The 14,126-nt window shown below is 61.0% G+C and overlaps 1 protein-coding gene across 2 annotated transcripts in view; it reads left to right on the forward strand.

Moving 5' to 3' along the window:
• Window positions 1–14,126, forward strand: part of ASAP2 (ArfGAP with SH3 domain, ankyrin repeat and PH domain 2) — a 92,151-nt gene that overhangs the window by 38,223 nt on the left and 39,802 nt on the right. Inside the window, exon 3 of one of the 2 annotated variants that reach the window (XM_054727935.1) lies at window positions 7,250–7,395. The exons of the other annotated variant lie outside the window; for it this stretch is intronic. Coding sequence (XP_054583910.1) covers window positions 7,250–7,395 — 146 coding nt within the window. The remainder of the gene's footprint in view (window positions 1–7,249; window positions 7,396–14,126) is intronic. 2 annotated transcript variants of the gene reach the window in all.

A 14,126-nucleotide genomic window follows, 5' to 3' on the forward strand; every position in this document is an offset into this window, starting at 1 on the left:
GCCCACAGGGAGACGCCGGCGGCGGCAGGTGGCTCCCAGCCTGTTTCCTCGGCCCGCAGCGGTCATCAGGATGCGGCTGTGCGCGTGCATGTGCACGTGTGTGCTGTGTCCCGTACACGCCTGCCCTCTGACCGCACACCGGGTGGGTGGTGCCATCTCCTGCAGAGGGAGCGGGTGTGTTGTCACGCACACAGGCCTCGGGCCGTCCTGTCCTGTCGTCATGTGGGGTGGGACCAAAGACTATGGGCCGTCACAGGCACAAGTGTTCACTTCCTCATAGGCGACCTCACCTTGACCTCACCGACCCCATGGCTGGACGCACGCAGCCTGGAGACGGTCCGTGGTGACCTCTGCGGTGACCTGTAGGGTCAGTGGTTTCAGAGGTCAAAGGGGGTGGCCCAGGAGAGACATGGAGGAGATCAGTGAGCTCCGGACGGAGTTCGGGAAGTAGGAAGCAGCAGGCGTGGGGGGAAGTGCAGGAAGTGCAGGTGCCTCGGGCCGTGTGGCAGGACCGGGTTGCAGGGTCCCCGTCAGTCACCAGCTCCCCCTCACCTCCACCTGAGCCTGAGGTCGGGGGTCACCAGCTCCCCCTCTCCTCCACCTGAGCCTGAGGTCGGGGGTCACCAGCTCCCCCTCTCCTCCACCTGAGCCTGAGGTCGGGGGTCACCAGCTCCCCCTCACCTCCACCTGAGCCTGAGGTCGGGGGTCACCAGCTGCCCCCTCACCACCACCTGAGCCTGAGGTCGGGGGTCACCAGCTCCTCCTCACCTCCACCTGAGCCTGAGGCCGGGGGTCACCAGCTGCCCCCTCACCACCACCTGAGCCTGAGGTCGGGGGTCACCAGCTGCCCCCTCACCTCCACCTGAGCCTGAGGTCGGGGGTCACCAGCTGCCCCCTCACCTCCACCTGAGCCTGAGGTCGGGGGGTCACCAGCTCCCCCTCACCTCCACCTGAGCCTGAGGTCGGGGGGTCACCAGCTGCCCCCTCACCACCACCTGAGCCTGAGGTCGGGGGTCACCAGCTGCCCCCTCACCTCCACCTGAGCCTGAGGTCGGGGGGTCACCAGCTGCCCCCTCACCTCCACCTGAGCCTGAGGTCGGGGGTCACCAGCTGCCCCCTCACCACCACCTGAGCCTGAGGTCGGGGGTCACCAGCTGCCCCCTCACCACCACCTGAGCCTGAGGTCGGGGGTCACCAGCTGCCCCCTCACCTCCACCTGAGCCTGAGGTTGGGGGTCACCAGCTGCCCCCTCACCTCCACCTGAGCCTGAGGTTGGGGGTCACCAGCTGCCCCCTCACCACCACCTGAGCCTGAGGTCGGGGGTCACCAGCTGCCCCCTCACCTCCACCTGAGCCTGAGGTCGGGGGTCACCAGCTGCCCCCTCACCACCACCTGAGCCTGAGGTTGGGGGTCACCAGCTGCCCCCTCACCACCTGCATGTTCCCCGGGTTGGCACCTCCCTGTCCCTGCTGCTTCTCTGGGAATTCCTACCTGTCGGAGCCTCAGCTCACATGCCCCCTCTCGGCACCTCTGGTTCTCAGCACCCAGCACGCCCGGCACTGCAGCGACACGTGGCCGGCTTGCCTCGCCCTGGACGGTGACGCACGCGTCTGAGGCCCAGCAGGGCAGCCACCCTGCGGCGGGAGGGCGGGGGGGGGTGGTGAGAGATGGTGGAGGTGGCGTGAGGGTGGTTGCATTGCTGTGGGTCCTGTCCCGCCCCGTCCTACCCTCTGGCAGCGCTGGGTGGTGGCCTGCTTGTGCCGTGGCCTGTTGAGTTCTGGTCGATCCAGTGACGTTTGCTTGAACTACACGCCCTGGGCCTTGTCCTCGGTGTCCGTGTTTGCAGATGACAATCAGGTAAACTGAGGAGCTCGCACAGCCCAGGCGGCACGGGCCGTGGCTGCCTCGCGGGTCCCTGTGAGCGCGCACGGCGTCCCCCCGCGTGGGCGGTGAGCTGCGGCCCGGGAAGGCCGCCGGCTTCCAATTGGGAAGAGCGGGTGAAGAGCGGGTGTTGTCCGTGGTGGCGGTGACCTGCCCCTTCTCCCCAGTCCCTCCCCCGCCGGAGCTCCCGGGTCTGGATCCTTCGTGAAACCGGTTCCAGCTGTGTCTGAGCCGGGGGCGCGGGGGGAGCCGGTTTTAGAACAGCGTCCACGGACCCATAAATAACGCTGACGGCCCAGTCTGGGCTCTTTCCAGAAACTTTATTCCCAGGCTGCTTATTTTAGGTCCCTGTTTTAAATCTGGTTTTGGCAAAAGAAAAAGACAGGCGCTCCGCCGCGTCCTGTTCTCCGGGAGGAAAGTCTCCGGCGGGGGGGCGGCGGGGGGCCGGAGCCGCAGCCGGTGAGGGAGGGTGCGTGTATGACGGCCCGTGCCTGTCGGAAGCCCCGCACAGACTCCGGGCTGCGGTCCTTATTAAGAACCTTCACGTTTATTTGTGTTTCAAATCTCAACTAGAGTCCGAGCTGACTTGGCTCCGTGGATAGAGCATCGGCCCTTGGCCTGAAGGGTCCCGGGTTCGATTCAGGTCAAGGGCATGTACTTAGGTTGCAGGCTTGATCCCGGCCCTGGTCAGGGTGCAGGCGGGAGGCAAACAATTGATGTGTCTCTCTCACATCAATGTTTCCCTCTCTGTGTCTCTCCCCCTCCCTTCAATCTCTTAAAAAAAAAAAATCAATGGAAAAATATCCTCAGGTGAGGATTAAAAAACAAAAAAACCCTCGACTAGATCAACACGAAAGGTTCCCCTGACCTCGCTGGGACAGCTCGAGCGTCGGAAAATGGTGATGCAGTGGATGGAAACACTTTAATATAAATACATGAGATCATCGGGGTGCCTGAGGGGATGGTGATGATATCACATTACATGAGATGATGATGAGATTATGTTACATATGATGGTCATGATGAGATCAGGTTACATGAGATGATGAGATCATGTTACATGAGATGAGATGATGGATTCGTCATGACACATGAGATGATTAGGAGATCATCGTGATACATATGTGATGATCATGATACATGAGCTGGTGATGATCATGAGCTGATGAGATCATGTTACATGAGATGAGATGATTTGATCATGTTCCAGAGCTGGTGATGATCATGAGATGATGCGATCGTGTTCCATGAGCTGGTGATGATCATGAGATGATACATGAGCTGGTGAGATCATGTTACATGAGATGAGATGGTGGTGCGATCGTGTTCCATGAGCTGGTGATGATCATGAGATGATACATGAGCTAGTGAGATCATGTTACATGAGATGAGATGGTGGTGCGATCGTGTTCCATGAGCTGGTGATCATGAGATGATACATGAGCTGGTGATGATCATGAGATGACACACGAGCTGGTGAGATCATGTTACATGAGATGAGATGGTGGTGCGATCGTGTTCCATGAGCTGGTGATGATCGTGAGGTCATCGTGGCACCTGGACCAATGACCAGGATGACGACGACAACGAGCCGGAAGGCCGCCATGACCACCGTTGGCGTTGCCGGGGTCAGCACGTTACTGCGGAGTTTCTAGGGAGAGGCTTTTTTGTGATGTAACCGCAGCGGTTGGGAAGCCCAGGAGGGACAGAGGACGTCTGTCCGTCCGTCCGTCTGTCCTCGGTGCTGGAAGAGGAAGCTTTGCTGATGCTCCTGCACCAGGTTGGCCGAGCGCCCGGGGAGAGAAGGCAGGTTCCTCCCCCAGGGGGCCGGGGGCTGGGAGGCGGCCTGCGTCGTGGGCAGAGGGTGGATGGCGCCCCTGCCCCACCTCTTCCCAGCTGTGACCGTGGAACCCTCTGAGCTCCACTTGGTTCAGAGATAAAGGGACGGCACTCGCAGGACCTCAGGGACCAGGTTAAGAGGAACCTGAGGCTGACGGGCCGCCTGACCGGCGAGGAAAGCAATTCCCCGCTCTGCCCGGGGGTTCACCTAGAGCAGCCTGGACGTCTGGGCACCTTTTTTTGTTTGTTTGTTTGTTTTTTATTATATATTTGTATTGATGTCAGAGAGGAAGGGAGAGGGAGAGAGAGATGGAAACATCAGTGATGAGAGAGAATCACTGGTTGGCTGCCTCCTGCACGGCCCCTACTGGGCATCGAGCCTGCAACCCGGGCCTGTGCCCTGATCAGGAATCGAACCCTGACCTCCTGGTTCATAGGTCGATGCTCACCCCCTGAGCCAGGCCGGCTGGGCCGGGCACCAGTTTGAAGGGCTCCCCGTGGCTCCCCGGGGACTGTGGCCGCTGCATGTCCCCCTCCCCCAGTGCAGTGACATCGCCGCGTCGGCCTGTGGCTGTCGCTCCCTTAACCACACCGGGACGGCCCCGTCCTGGCCGCCGGTTTTGAAATAGTTCCAACAGCTTGTGGTTGGGAAGGAGCTGCCTGCCCCCCAGGACGGACCACCGGGACCAGAACGAAAAGTGGAGTGAAGTGGAAGGTGGAACCATCTGTCCCTGAAATGCAGCTTTTATTATTCCTTCCCTTCCTTGGTTTTTGAGAGAGAGGAAGGGGGAGGGAGGGAGAGGTAGGAACATGGATGAGAGGGAAGCGTCACTGATCGGCTGCCTCCTGCATGCCCCCAACTGGGGATCGAATCCGCAACCAGGAATCGAACCGTGACCTCCTGGTTCATAGGTCGACAGTCAACCACGGAGCCACACCGGCCGGGCTGAAATGTGAAAGATGAGACAGAGGGTCTGAAGGACCAGGACACAGGCTTCATTAGAGGAGAAGACCCGCCGGGCTGCCTCCCGGGAGGAAGGAAGAGAGCACACGTGCCGGGTGGAGACGCCTTTGAGGGGAGGGAAGGAGGGGACGGGGCTTAGGGCACTCAGCACACGCTGATGGGTGGTTTCATGTAAGGCACATGGTTAGGCACCTAGGAACTTAGGAATCGGGGGCTTAGGGTATTTGGCAGGTGCTGATTGGTGGTTCAATGTACAGTCCATATAAGGTGCTCAGGAATGCCGTGCTGCAGGTGGAGTTTACGTCATTCTCCGTCCATCCGTTGGGGGAAGGGAGGATCTATCAAAATGCAGCTTTTAAAATCCAAAGCTCAGGCCCCTGGGGTTCGGCAGGCCGCTGTGTTAGGGATGAGGCGTGCGCATGGGGCAGAGCAGAAGTGGCTCCGGGGCCAGAAGCCCTGGGCGTGAGCCCGGCCTGCCCAGCTCTGGCTCCGTTTCCCGCTCAGGCGATGTGATTTCTCGGAGCCGCGACGCCCCCTTAGCGTGAGACATGATGCCCGTCGCGGGAAGCGGCTGAGGCGTGGGAGAAGCCTCTCTGGTCGGTACCAGCCTCTCGGCCGTGGCCGCCGTGGGGCTGGGGTGTGGCTGTCTGGGCTGCCCGGTCCTTCCTCTGTCCCAGGATCCATCGGAGCCTTCACCCTCTGAGTCTCTCCCGGCGGGGCCCAGCCCTCCTGTGGCCGAGACGCAGCCCAGCGAGCGAGGAGGTCCTCCCGGGTCATGCTTGTCCACCGGGGGGCGCGGGACTGGAACCCAGACCTCCCGGGCCCTCCTGCTCTGCCCGCGCCTCCGCGTGTCCCTGCCCCTGTGCGGAGCGTCGAAGTGCGTTTACCCTGTGCGGACCCGCAGGTCCTCGGGCATGTAAATCACATCGTAGGCGAAAAGGTAGTGAGGAAAGGGGCTTGAGCGGCGAGATGAGTTTCTCCTGTGTTTGTGCCCGAGGCATTTGGATTCCACGGGAGGAGCCCTGGCCGGTGTGGCTCAATGGATAGAGCGTCGGCCTGCAGACTGAAGGGTCCCAGGTTCAATTCCGGTCAAGGGCATGTACCTTGGTTGCGGGCACATCCCCAGTAGGGGGTGTGCAGGAGGCAGCTGATCGATGTTTCTAACTCTCTATCCCTCTCCCTTCCTCTCTGTAAAAGTCAATAAAATATATTTTAAAAAAGTAAAAATAAATTCCATGGGAGGCCCAGGGCAGGGTGCCCCGTGCGGGACAGGCGGGCACCGTGCGTGGGTCACGGGGATCTGGCCCCCCCGCAGGCAAACGTCCCCTCCTCCGCCCCAGTGGCCAGGCCCGGCCCAGGCAGCCGCAGCGGCTGACCGTGGCGTTGCTTCCCGGGGAACTCGGCGGAGCTGATGGGTGTCCACGTGGGTGCTGCGTGGCGGCCGCCCGCGTGCCTGCGGAGTGGTTGTGTGTGTTTCTAAGTGAAGGATGAGGCCGTGGCCAGCAGGCGGCCACGCGAACAGCAGTGGTGTCGGGAGAGCCTGCCGGGCTTGGTCAGAGGGCCTCCCCCCAGGCCCGGCCGGGGGCTCAGTTGGTAGGAGCGGCGTCCCCACACGCCAAGGTTGCGGGTTCGATCTCTGGTGAGGGCACGTACCAGAAGCAGCCAGTGAATGCGTGAGTCAGTGGAACAACAAGTCGACGTCTCTCTCTCTCTCTCTCTCAATTAATTAGAAAAATGTTTAAATAAATAAATACAAGAGCTCACCCAGCCCAGCCCATGTGGCTCAGCGGTTGAGCGTCGACCCAGGAGCCAAGGTCAGGGCACAGGCCCGGGTTGAGGGCTCGATCCCCAGTTGGGGGCGTGCAGGAGGCAGCTGATCAATGGTTTTCTCTCATCATTGATGTTTCTCTCTCCCTCTCCCTTCCTCTTTGAAATCAATGAAAATGTATTTTTTAAAAAGAAAAAGGAAGGGGGCGCTGTGCTGTGTGGCTCTGGGTCAGAGGGGTGAGTCTCACTGCACCCCGGCTGCCGTGCATCGGAGTGGACGGGGGCGCCTGCGTGATGCAGGGAGGGAGGCCCTGGGCGCGTGGAGGGCGTGGGGGGCACAGACCGTGCCTCCCGGAGGCGCACCCCCCCCCCCCACGCTTGTGCTTTGGGACGGTTGCCGGCACCATGGGGTGCTGTTGGGACAGCGAAGTTATTCCTGCTCCGGGTGCATCTTGACTTTTCTCAGATTTCTTTTTCCAAAAATATTATTTAAAAATATTTTTATTGATTTTGAGAGAGGGAAGGGAGAGAGAGAAACATCAGTGATGAGAGAGAATCCTGGATCAGCTGCCTCCTGCACGCCCCCCACTGGGGATGGAGCCCGGAACTCAGGCCTGTGCCCTGACTGGGAATCGAACCCTGACCTCCTGGTCCATAGGTTGATCCTTAACCACTGAGCCACGCCCGCCGGGCTCAGGTGTTTATTCTGCTGAGGGGCCCGGTTTCACTCGCAGCGGCGAGCGCCCGGGGGAGGGGCTGGCGAGGCCCGGGTGCTAACGGTCTCCCCTTGGTGCCCAGCGCACGTGGAGAACGAGGAGCAGTACACGCAGGCGCTGGAGAAGTTCGGTGGCAACTGCGTGTGCAGAGACGACCCGGACCTGGGAAGCGCCTTCCTCAAGTTCTCGGTGTTCACGAAGGAGCTGACGGCCCTTTTCAAAAACCTGGTGAGTGTCCGGGCCGCTGCGCCCTCGGAGCAGGGGAGCGGGGAGCTGGGGGGCGGGCGGGGGACACGGGGCTCGGCCAGGCCTGTTGCTAGACCGGGATTGTTCCAGAGCTCTCCGCGTCCCGGAGGAACGATCTGTTCTGTACACACCAGGTCCCTTTGGGGCACATCTCAGAGACGAAACAAGACTTTAAAATTCAGTTCGGCATTGTAACTGCACAGCCGGGCACAGAACGCATTCATCTTAAGGGCCTCTGACTTCCGTTTTGTCGTGTGTAAACTGTGTAGACTGGCCTGTTTCTGGTGATTGTAGTCGGTGTTTAAACGTGTAATGTGTAATAGACGTGGTCCAGACCCGTCTTACCAGCAGCGTGACCTGGCATCAAAGTGCGGAAATTACCACGAGTGTCTCGAGGCCTTTTCTTCTCCCGAACGCGGAGCCGAGGAAGGTCTCGCTCTCAGCCCGTGGGGGAGGGGGCCGGCGGGCGGCGGGAATGGGGTGAACGGAGCTCTCGCTTGCCCTTGGCCGCGCTGAGCCGCCCCATCCTCGCCCTCGGGCGGAACGGGACTTGGAGGGAGCGGGCGGCCGCGTGTTTGTGGCCGCGGTGTTCCTCCCACGCGGGGTGTCCACTGGGAGTGTCCCAGCGTCTCTTTCCTGTTTTTCTCGCCCAGAAGGTCACGGGCGCCCCGGCCAGGTCACGCACTCGTCATGCTTTCTGTGTCGGCCTGGACGGCGGGGTCCCTTTCGTTTCTCTGGTCAGCAGGTCCCTGACACGCGGGGAAACGGGTCCTCCTCCTTGCCGTGGTGGCGGCGGCGGGTCTGTCGGTGTGGCCTCCGCGGGCAGACCCGGGGACCGATGTCAGAGTCGTGAACGGGAGGCGAGGCCGGACGGTCAGGGTCTCGGTCTCTCCCCGCCCGGCATGTGTCCGGCGGCCCCGTTGGAAACGGTAAAAGCAAAGCCCTTGCTGAGCTGACGTTTTCCTCGGCTCCACTGGACCCCTCCTGGGGGGTCATCAGGTTCGCCGCCTGCGTGTGGCGGCCCCCGACGGCCGGGGCAGGCACCGAGCCCGGAGCGGCCCTCCCGGCCTCGCTGGACGCGGCCAGGCGGCGTGCTCGGCTCTCGCCACCGAGTCCCCACTGGAGACGCCGAACGGCCCGGGAAGAGCCCCCTCGACGCGGAGGTGGGGGTCTCGGGTGAAAGGTCAGCTCAGCTCCCAGCCCTGCGCGCAGCTGCCGCCGGCTCCCCCCGCCTGACTGGTGAACGGGATGAGCGGCCTCCGGAGGGAAAGACCACAGGAAGCTAAACCGGGAGACGGAGACTCTAAAGAAACGACGTTTCGTTCCTCAGAAACATCGTGATTACATTGTGTCCAGGGGGGAAGCGGGGAGGAAGGCTTGTCGGACAGTGAGTGTAAGAATTTGTACAGTGGCCCTGGCTGGGGTGGCCCAGTGGATAGGGCCTCGGCCTGCGTACTGAAGGGTCCCAGGTTCGATTCCAGTCAGGGGCACATGCCAGGGTTGCAGGCTCCATCCCTGGTGTAGGGAGCGGGCAGGAGGCAGCCGATCCATGATTCTCTCGTCATCGATGTTTCTATCTCTCTCTCTCTCCCCTCTCCCTTCCTCTCTGAAATCAATTAAGAAAATACTTTACAAAAAAGGAAATGTACAATGAAAAAGCCTATGAGAAGGGTCGGAGTAGAAGAAGTGTCTCAGAAAATAGACCGAAAAGACAAAATAAAGACCAAAAAGTAGGAAATGGAGCATCCTCGGGGCGGTGTCCGACTGGCCTCTCAGAACGAGAGCCTGGAAGGCAGAGGGGGACACGGACACACAGCACCGGGATGCCTCTCCCGCGAGGACTCGCCAGCGCCAGGACCCCCCGCCCCCGGCATCTCCGTGGGAAACGGACAGACCCAGACGCTCCCCAGAGGACGCAGGATCAGGAGCCGCAATGGCCTGGGGCTTCTCGGCGGAAACACTGGGAACTTGAAGGTCTGGAACGAGGCCCCCGAGTCCCTGGGGGACAGTGTCGTACCCCGAGTCCTACCCAGCCAGCGGAGCACGGGGCGGGGGAGACCGTCACCGTGGGAGGCCGAAGCGCCGGGCTCCCACGCCTCGCTCCTCTGCGGTGGCTCCTCAGGGTGAGCCGGGCCCGAGAGGGAAGCCGGGCAGGAGGAGGCGGGTCAGCAGACGGCACCCAACCACGGGCCGCGGGGAAGGCGGGCTGGGCCCCCCGCTCTGTCCTCTAAAGCCAGGACAGAACCGCGCCCACCGCCCAGGCCACCGGCAAGATGGAGGAGGAGGGGGAGGAAAGGGTTTTGTGAAGGAAAACCCACAGGTGACGCGTTCGTGTCGTTAACGTACGCGAATGTAGCAGTGGCCCCGCAGCCATCGCTCTGAGGCCGCGTGCATGTGCGTTAGTGCCGCTCCCGCTCCCCGGAGCCCGGGGTGTTGACCCTCTCTCCGGCGGAGATCCGAGACGGAGAGACACAGCCCGTGGGCGGAGGCCAGGCGGCCGCCGCTGAGAGCGGCCGAGCAGGGGGCTCCCCTGTCTTGTGCTGGCACCCCGCTCCAAGCCCTCTTTGGGCCACAGCTCCGCTCTCCTCTCTCGAGCCTCTCTATGCCTCTCCCTGGGCGGTCGGCACGCCCTCCCCTGCGGCTCAGCGGCTCGGCCCCACGCCTGTCCGGGGGAGAGGGGTCCCCGCCTCCTGCCCGCGCTGAGCCGGGAAAGAACCTTCAGGAAGCAGCCTCGCGCCTCGGAGGAGGGAGAAGGCAGCTGAGCCGGAAGTGAGGTGCTGTTCCCCGGGGAGGAGAGCCCCCCTTTCAGAAAGTCTGTGGGTCCTCCGGGCACCGTGCAGGCGGAGGAGGAGGAGGAGGCAGGACGCTGCGTGCGAAGCCGTGTCTCTGGCGCTTTCCTCCGACCCGACGGATGTGAGCATCCTGGGACGCGGGGCTGGGAAGTGCTTTATTTATTTATTTATTTTTTTTGGTCAATCCTCACCCGAGGTTATTTTTCCCGTTGATTTTTTTAATTTATTTTCTTAGGAAGAGTGGAAGGGAAGGAGGGGGAGAGAGACAGAGAAACATCGATGTGCGAGAGACACATGGATTGGTTGCCTCCCACACGTGCCCTGACCAGGCTGGGGGTCGAACCTGCAGCCCAGGTCCATGCCCTGGAGCAGAATCGAACCCGCGACCCCTCGCGCTCGGGCCGACGCTCTCACCGGTCGGGGCGAGGAGTGTCCTTCTAACGGACGCCTGGCTGCCCCGAAGGACGCGTCCCTGAAAGGCCGCTGCAGACCGAGACTTGGCGGGGAGATGTGTGCTGTCGGGCTGCGGAGCCTGCCGGGCCCGCGGGGCTGAGGGGCTGAGGCCAGGGTGCACGGCCCGGGGGGCCCGGGGGAGGCCCGGGCTGAGGAACCTCACGTCACTCGTTTGGAAAGAGGAAGCGGGAAGTTCCACCAGCCACAGGCTCTGTCGCGGGGCGAGGGGCGGCCTGGGCTCTGTCCACGCGTGTGCTCAGCTCAGGGCGGCCTGGGGCTCTGTCCACGCGTGTGCTCAGCTCAGGGCGGAGCCGAGGCCGACGGCGTTCCCACCTGCGGGCTGACGGGCCGCGGGAGCACGGTCCCGGCTCGGTGCTCCTGTCAGCAGGCTCCTCCTGCTCAGCACAGGGTCTTCCTCCCAGGCCGCCCCCCCTCCCCCCCGCCATGTTCCCATACACTTCCCTTCAGCTTCTTTTACGGAAAATGCCGTATATTTTTATTTTTTTTCAACCTTTTTTAAAAATATGTTTTTTAGAGCAAGAGGAAGGGAGACGGAGAGAGAGCTGGAAACATCCATGGGAGAGAAACATCATCAATGGGCTGCCTCCTGCACGCCCCCTGCTGGGGACCGAGCCCACAACCCAGGCCTGTGCCCTGACCGGGAATCGAACCTCCCTCTCTCTCTCTCTCTCTCCCTCTCTCTCTCTCTCTCTCTCTCTCTCTCTCTCTCTCTCTCGTTGCTGGTCCCTAAAAGTAGGGCTGCAGCGCACCAGTCCTGTCTCGGGCCGGCTTCCAGGCGGGTCCCGGGGCGAGATCCTTTGGCAACGCAGGCTCGCTCTTGCCCAAGTCAAGGAGAAGGCGGCGCCCGTTCCCCGGGGTCGAGCTGACCCGTGACCCGAGCTCGGGGGGCCGGGGACAGTGCCCGGGAGCTGAGCCAGCGGTCGGGGAGATTTGCAAGCGCCCGGGGGCGTGGCTTGGGAGTTGAGCATCGACCTGTGAACCAGGAGGTCAGGGTTCGATTCCCGCTCAGGGCATATATCCAGGTGGTGGGCTCCATCCCAGTGTGGGGCGTTGTGGAGGGCAGCTATAGGTTCAAGCCTCAGACTGATGAGAGGACACGGGCCTCTCATGGCAAAGTCACGTGCAAGTCCCAGCGTGGAGGGCAGGGCCTCCCAGCACAATGATGGCCAACAGCTATAGCTGTCAGCTTGAACCTGTGGTCCGAACACGTGGCCCCACTGCCTGAGTGACGTGGGCTTGACAGAGTCCAGGTGCAGGTGATTGAGTAGATTGGAACGTTGTTAGCGTCTTGACCGCGCCCTTCCTTTGCCTCGCAGCATCGGCTGTAGAATAAAGACTCGGCAGCGTCCCGCCGAGACCCAGCTTTCTTGTCTGTCTTTTCTCGATCCTTCACCGCCCCCCCTCAGGTTCGCCCTTTGCCGTGCTGGCGTGGCACAGGGCGTGCAGGAGGCAGCCGATCCGTGATTCTCTCTCATCATCGACGTTTCTCTCTCTCCTTTGCCTTCTTCTCCGAAATCAATGAAAATATTTTAAAAAAGGAAAAGAGTATAAAAGTGACAAAGCAGGGTGGGGGGAGGGGGAGAGTTCAACCAAAGGACCTGTATGCATGCATATAAGCCTATCCAACGGTTAAGTTCAACAGGGGATTGGGGCATGCGGGGGGAGAGGGGTGGGATGGGAATGGGGGGATGAGGACAAATATGTGACACCTTAATCAATAAAGAAATTAAAAAAAAAAAAAAAAAAAAAAAAAGTGACAAAGCTGGAGGCAAGGAATTTCGACACCAAACCAAGTCTTCTTGGGAAGATGGCATCGGCTGGCTCTGCCCCCGCCCGCCTCCCCCCATGTCCTGGTCCAGCTCTGGTCGCTCATCAGCCGTGGCATCAGCGCAGCCAGGTGGTTCACGATCTCCGGTGGCCCCGTCTGTCCCTGCCCCGCCCACTGAGTCACCTGCGTCTCCGTGTGGGATTACAGACCCTGACTGCTGTTGCCTCATCTTGTCAGACGGACGCAGGCGAACCCGGGACCGCGCAGGCAGGGGGAGGAGGGGGGAGAGGCAGGGCTGTTCCTTTAAAGATGGCCTGTTTGCCGTTGGCATTCGGTCCACAGTTAATAGCCACGGTTAAAGTGAGTAATCTGTATCCACATCACCCGTGCCGTTTAAAAAAGCCGCTGGCTGTCACGTGCTTGTGCAAAGGAAGCCGGCACGCGCGAGGAAGCCCGGCGCTTGCTTGGCGCGAAGGGAAACATCCCTGGGTTTACTCCGGGGTAACGTCCTTCTTCCCCGAGACCACAAAGCTTTCAGCACTCTGACCCGGCCCCGGGGGGGCAGTCCTCCCGGCCTGTGCGGTTCGTCTCTCCGGCCAGAATGGGACGCGCGCCGTCCGAGAAGGGATCAGAGCCGGCTTCACGCCGCGGGGCCCGGCGGCCCAGACGGACCATCTGGGCTCCAGGCTCACGGGCTCCAGCCCGGCCGGCAGCAGCCGGTTCCTGCCCAGCCGGGCCCGGGGCCCTCGCCCTGACTCGGCACGCGTGTGTGCCGGGCGCGCGTGATGTAGGGGGCAGACGGGCTAAGGTCCAATCTGTTGATGGGGCGTCTGTTTATTTTGTAATAATTTGTTTTATTTTTAAAGCGGATTCCCTCTGCTCCCCTTTTTAAAAATATATTCTTACTGATTTTCAAGAGAGGGGATGGGAGAGGGAGAGAGACAGAGAGAAAAAACATCGATCAGTTGCCGTCTGCACGCACCCCGACCGGGGGATTGAACTCCCAACCCGGGCCTGTGCCCTGACCGGGAATTGAATCGGTGGCCTTTGGTGCCTGGGTCGAAGCTCAACCCCCAACGTAGCCACACTGGCCAGGGCTGTGACAATTTCTTCTAAAAAGCCCGCTGTGTCGAGGTGTATTTTGCATGTCGTAACCTTTACCCATTTCCGTGTGCAGGTCAGTGATGTCTACTACCTTCCCCGGTGGGGCGGCCGGCATCCTAAATTAGTTTGGGGACATTTCCTTCCCCCAGGAAGGTCCCTCCTGTCCTCTTACGGTTAACCCTATTTCTCGATTCCCCTCCCCCCCCCCCCCGCAGCCCGAGGTAACTACTAATCTACTCTTTGCCTCTCTCGTAACAATTTAGCTAATTGCTTCCTGATTAGAGAAGTAACAGTTTCCCGTTTTAGATCATTGAATGGCTCCAGAAAGAAGAGGAGGCTGGAATGGAGGCCAGAGCCCCCTGAGCTGATGGGCAGCCCGATTTCTCTTCGCTCAGGTGGCCCCCGTGTCCCTCCGCTCCTCCGCCCTGTTCCTTTTCTTTTTCTTCAAATGTGTTTTTATTGCTTTTTAGAGAGAGAGGGGAAAGGAGGAGAGAGAGGTAGAAACATCGATGAGAGAGAAATGTGCCTCGCCAGCACGGCTAAAGGTGAGCCTGAGCGGGGCGGTGACGGATGGA

This window comes from Eptesicus fuscus, chromosome 16, assembly GCF_027574615.1.
Source record: "Eptesicus fuscus isolate TK198812 chromosome 16, DD_ASM_mEF_20220401, whole genome shotgun sequence".
In the NCBI taxonomy this organism is placed as follows: domain Eukaryota; kingdom Metazoa; phylum Chordata; class Mammalia; order Chiroptera; family Vespertilionidae; genus Eptesicus; species Eptesicus fuscus.